Source organism: Bicyclus anynana, chromosome 13 (assembly GCF_947172395.1).
Source record: "Bicyclus anynana chromosome 13, ilBicAnyn1.1, whole genome shotgun sequence".
Taxonomy (NCBI): domain Eukaryota; kingdom Metazoa; phylum Arthropoda; class Insecta; order Lepidoptera; family Nymphalidae; genus Bicyclus; species Bicyclus anynana.
In genome coordinates this window covers 15117436-15122822 of record NC_069095.1, presented here as the reverse complement: position 1 = coordinate 15122822, position 5387 = coordinate 15117436, and the positions used below count along the sequence as shown (strand labels likewise).

The following is a 5387-nucleotide window of genomic DNA, read 5'->3' as shown; positions in this document are numbered from 1 at the left end:
GAAATTTTGCCGCGATTTAGGCTGTGTCCCCAGTAAGCAAACTGTCAGCGGCCAACTGAGTTAGCGGCGTATCGGTTTAGTACGCCCTTCCATATATTTCAAATGGCGTGTTCACAGTTTGCTAGTTTTGCGCTCACTGTACGCAGTTTGCAGCGTTACGCGCGCCGACTATCTTAGTGAGCGGCCGACTCCCACCAAAACCGGTTCCAGTCGGCGGCGGCGATTGGTTGTTCGCCGGGCGTAGTGACTCAGTTTGCCGCAAACTGATTATTCGGATAGTTGGAAAAAAGCTATCATCGTGTTAGGACGTGTTTTTTTGCATCGCACCTAACTAATCTCAACGCACACACACATCACTGAAAATCCAAGATGTCCTTTGATACGGAAAGGTTCATTAGTGAAATACAGAATAGACCATGCATATGGAACATGTCGAGTGAAGAATACAGCAACAGAGTATTAAAGCAGAGCAATTGGAATGAAGTCGCTGAAATTATATACGATGATTGGCAAAACTTAGAAGAAAACACTAAACAAAAAAGAAGTAAGTTCCATTCTAATGAATTTATTATTTATTCAACAATATACTTGTATCACTCACTACATAAAACAAAGTATCATAATTTACATAGTATTTACGGCTTTACACACTCCGTTACACTATTTCTTCCTGTAGCTACAACTTACAAATATTTCTCTTGCCAGGATAGCTTTCCTTCGTTAAGAAAATAGTTTTTAAAGTTTTCTCTTGTTGTTTTTCCAGAATTTGATACAGTAATAATTTGGCTCCTTGAACTTGTAAGAGTTGTTGAGGTACGTCGCGAAATATGTGCATATTGTGCTTGTTCTCTTGCTATGACAAAATTATGTAAAATACAAACGGCTTTTACGATAGCGATGGTTGTATTCACATTAGTAGCGATCGGTGTATGCAGAACTCTCCATTTGCTTGTTAGGATGCCGAATGCACATTCCACGCATCTCCTAGCTCGACTATGACGATAATTGTAAATTCGCTCTTCCTTATTTAAACTTTTATTAGGAAAAGGCCTCAAGATATGCTTTTGTAATCCAAATGCCTCATCTCCAAGAAACACGAAAGGTTGGGGCAATCCATTTGAATTAGGCAATTTAGTTGAGTTAGGAATCTTCAGAGACCCACACGCCAATTTTTTGCCAAAACCACTTTCTTTAAATATATTACTGTCAGCATTTCGTCCGCAAGCACCTACATCAATAGCTATAAAAGAACAGTTTGCATCTGCTACGGCTAACAGAACAATTGAGAAGAACTTCTTATAATTAAAATAGTTAGACCCACTTTTTGGTGGTTTTCTAATACGGATATGCTTGCCATCGATAGATCCTATACAATTAGGATAGTTGGTTTTTTTATAATATCGTTTTGCTATTTCTAGCCACAATTCTTCAGAAGGTTCCGGCATTTCCTGTGGCTGTAAAATATCCCATATAATGCATGCAGTTTCACTTATTATTTTCGATACCGTCGATTTTCCAACAAGAAACTCTTGTGCAATTTTTCTGTAACTTAGTCCACTTGACAAGAATCTGGAAAGAATATTGAACTACCGATTATTTCTGTTTCAGTAAAAGACCTACAAAAAAAATGGAAGGGTTTGCGCGACTATCACACCAGAGAAAAAAATAAGGATTCCTCAGTCAAAAGCGGAAGTGGCGCAACAAAAAAACGCAAGACACCATACTTGGACATGTTACAGTTTTTAAATGTTTCTAGAGCTAGCAACCAGACATCTGGCAATATTAGCGCCGAGACGTCTAGCGACAGTAGCGCTATTTTAGATGAAAATGATCACTGTGTTTCAAGAAGACCAAAAAAGATGACTGTGTTTCAAGAAGCCCTAATTAACTCGATGGAAAAAAAAGAGAAAACGATCCAGATATGAACTTTCTACTAAATATTTTACCGGAAATGAAGACAATGTCCCCAACACAGAATTTTGAATTTCGGTTCGAAGTGATGAAAATTATTAAAAATATAAAATATAGTGTACATAATAATTATGACGGTGGTATGATGCTAACTGGATGGACGAATGCCTACCAGTACCCACATCAGTATGGCTATGCGAGTGGAAGCAGCAGTACACCAAATGTGCAAAACTACCCTCGAAACAGTCCATCACATAGCTCTACAGGTTCTTCAGCGGAAATAGAAGACATAGAAGCAATATTGCGAGGCGATTCAAACCACACTGAAGATGAGGAATGACAGGTTACCAACTTAATGTTACCATATATGTTCTTAATTCAATTTAAATAATACAGTAACTTTGAAAAGTGATTGTTAAATTAAAAACTATAAATGCGAAAGTGACTTTGTATTACAATAAAAATAACATATTTTTTTAAAATCCTAAAGCGTTAATTATTTACTTACCTCAAAGTTATAGTAAGCCGTTCTTCGGGACATAATGTATCTCTTGTGATATTATTTTTAGCTATGTACTGGGTTATAGATTTAAGCAATTCATCAAATGTATGAGAAGTCATATTGAAATAGTCGTAAAATTTTCTGGATGTTTCCTTAGTTCTGGATAAAGAGTGTGAAATTGTCCAATGCTCAACCTTTTCTTGTATAATGGGTGAACCCAGTGCTTCCTTTTATCCTCTTTCAGCGCTTCTAAGATACCAATTACTTCAAAAATATCCATCGTGACCAACACAACCACTCCCTTCGTACAACAAAAGTAAAGTGATAATTAAGTCGGTCGGCTAAATAAGCGGCTAACTCTCTCAAGTTTGCTTGCGACGCACGAAAATTGATTTGAGTCTGCAGCTAACTCAAATTTCAGTTCGCTGCAAATTTGCGGCTCACTCAGTCGGCCGCTGACAGTTTGCTTACTGGGGACACAGCCTTACCGTCTGTCAGTATACCCATGCTATCTAAACACACTTTAAATGCTGTTGTCATCTGATTGGATGATCTGATCTTCCTCGCACAAACTTAATATATCTACTGTGTCAAAATTTGTATATTCGCATTGGAACTACATTTTCGTAGACATATACAGTATAGCGGTACTCAGCATCACATTTAAGTGATCCATTGCAGAGCCACTGGTCAGATCTTTCGCTTATAAGAAGGACTTAGTATCATTTAGAAGGGATTCAATCATTTCCATATTAAGATATGAATGAATGAGAGTATGTCTATCTATTTATTGTCACTTATAGCCTGACGTATCGGCTGATAGCTAACTCAAGTTGCCGCTGAACAAAAGCTCATTTAGTGGCCACGTCTAGGAACTGAGAAGTGTTTGTTTTAGAACTAATTCCCTAGATCCCGCAGCACTAATGAACCGTAGCCAGCATCGCTCGCGGTGCTCTCGCAACGTGATCGCTACCACTATAGAAACAGAGCCTGCGATAGCCAGACCTCATTTTTTAAAGCATATTTGTCATATACCACCCCTCAGTGATGAATCCGACTGCATTACCGTTAAGATACTTAGGCTTTAATCATTTATGATAGCAGCAAGTTAGTCACCATAAACTCCTACCATAGGTAAGTAATTAAGGACTTTGAACCGAACTGTGGTGGCTTGATGTCAGAATCAAAGTTCATTAACTAGTAAGGCTCAGTTTACAAGTACTTTTGAAACGTCAAAGTATGTCAAATTGTTGGTGATAATTAAAAAAACTTAAAATTAAAGTTACGAGGGTTCTAAACGCGTCTTCGCCCGAGTAGAGCCCACAACAAACTTAGTCAGGTTTTTTTTCTGTTTACAATGTCATTTAGAAGGTAGGTTTCAAGAGTCCAGATCCTCAAAAAGTCCAAATAAGTAAGTATTTTGTTATAAATTATACGGGTTACCATGAGGAATCATTTCTTCAGTCACCGGACCCTTAGCTTTGTGGCACTTCGACAGAGGTCCTTGAAGTTTTATCTTTTTTTTGAAGACTTGAGAAGCACGATTTTTTTTGAAAACTTACGGTTAAGCTAAGTTGCGAATTGATTGCCGCCGAGGAAAATATTCAAAAAATATACATTATTTAATAAAAAAATTTGCAAATTAAATTTTACAGACCGCTACCGGTCTGGGTCCAAGGAATATAACGCTTAATCGAATTACTTTGAAATAAATGGTCATAAAACTGTAGTTTCTCAAGAACATCCGACTTCAGTTGCTAGTTGAATGAAAATACTTACAATCCTTACACGTGGAACCAAGAGTGGAAATAAAACACAATAAGACTATAAGAGGTAAGAAAACTGATAAAAGCAGGCTTAAAGAGCTCAAAGTGCTGAGTAATGTTGGCTGAAGCATTCAATGTATTTTGTAAAGCAAACCAAGGTGTCGGCTAAGGAGATTTAGACTTTAAATCAAAGGTGTTAAAGTTTTATATGTATTTCACAAGTTAATAGCGAATTTGTTACCATTTAAAAAGGAGTGGGATTCTTAGTTTTACTTCAAGGTGTTAGAAATCTAAACAAGACGGTAAGGTTCCATTTATAGAGACATTTTATTAAAACCGGGCAGTAAATTAAAATTGAATGAAATTAATTTAAAAATTAATTTATTTTGTAGCTGAAAAATATTTACGTAAAGTAAAAGTAAATGACGTATACATAAATATTAAACATTTATATTATAAATACAAAAATGATTGTTTTTCTTTCATTGGTGGAAAGCTACATTATCAGTATATAACTTAAACTATATTTTGTTCCATGGCGAAAACGACGCGGTTGAAAGCGGGACACCCCGTTTAGTGATATGAGTAAGTATTCGTATACTAGCTGACCTAAAAAACTTTGTTTAATTATATTTTTGAAAGACGGTTTGAGTCTGGATGTAGTAGTAAGGTGGCAACACAAACAAATGTGTGTGTTTGTGTGTGTGTGTGTGTGTGTGTGTGTGTGTGTGTGTGTGTGTGTGTAAAGGTACTTTTTAGATTTATCAGAAACTGATTCTTAAAATAAAGGGAGATATAGGGGGACATCGAAATCCGTTAAGCAAAAAACCGTTAAAGGTATGCCTCAATAAAGAATGATAGTTTAGTTCCTAACATGATTCTGCTACATTAGTTCATAATATTCAGTTTGGTCTAGAGAAATCGAGTGGCGTAACCAGAGCAAAAGGGCAATGTATCTTATTGTCGATTGGACTACTGTCTGCACTCATTTTACGTGACCCGACTTATAGACACGTGTCTAACTAGGGTTGTCACACCAGTTAGCCTATTCACTATTTTAGTCTTTAACATCAATCTATTAACCTTTCAATGGTCGCGCACCTATAAGTAACGGGAGTGGTCGCACATATTACATAATATGTAGTCCATTTTGAAATAAAAACATATTTAAGCATAGTTTTTTTTATACTGTGTAATATTATAAGATT

The 5387-nt window shown here is 36.4% G+C and overlaps 2 protein-coding genes across 2 annotated transcripts; one reads left to right on the top strand and one right to left on the bottom strand.

Moving 5' to 3' along the window:
• Positions 1 to 2898, top strand: LOC128198655 (uncharacterized). The gene is made up of 2 exons (XM_052885016.1): positions 1 to 544; positions 1609 to 2898. The coding sequence occupies exons 1-2, from the start codon at positions 370 to 372 to the stop codon at positions 1923 to 1925; spliced, it is 492 nt and encodes a 163-aa protein (XP_052740976.1). The 5' UTR covers positions 1 to 369; the 3' UTR covers positions 1926 to 2898.
• LOC128198654 (uncharacterized) lies at positions 550 to 2547 on the bottom strand. Its single transcript, XM_052885015.1, has 2 exons — positions 2420 to 2547; positions 550 to 1569 (listed from the first exon to the last, which is right to left on the bottom strand). Exons 1-2 carry the CDS (start codon positions 2530 to 2532, stop codon positions 684 to 686), a joined length of 999 nt encoding a protein of 332 aa, XP_052740975.1. The 5' UTR covers positions 2533 to 2547; the 3' UTR covers positions 550 to 683.
• Positions 2899 to 5387: the final 2489 nt, after the last annotated feature.

What these genes read in the sequence shown, in the direction of transcription:
- LOC128198654 (XM_052885015.1), bottom strand. Translation starts at nt 2,532, where the DNA reads ATGACTTCTCATACATTTGATGAATTGCTTAAATCTATAACCCAGTAC. An exon ending in CGGCTTACTATAACTTTGAG is followed by an intron (nt 1,570 to 2,419) that starts GTAAGTAAATAA and finishes TATTCTTTCCAG; the next exon opens with ATTCTTGTCAAGTGGACTAA.
- LOC128198655 (XM_052885016.1), top strand. Translation starts at nt 370, where the DNA reads ATGTCCTTTGATACGGAAAGGTTCATTAGTGAAATACAGAATAGACCA. An exon ending in AAACACTAAACAAAAAAGAA is followed by an intron (nt 545 to 1,608) that starts GTAAGTTCCATT and finishes TTTCTGTTTCAG; the next exon opens with TAAAAGACCTACAAAAAAAA.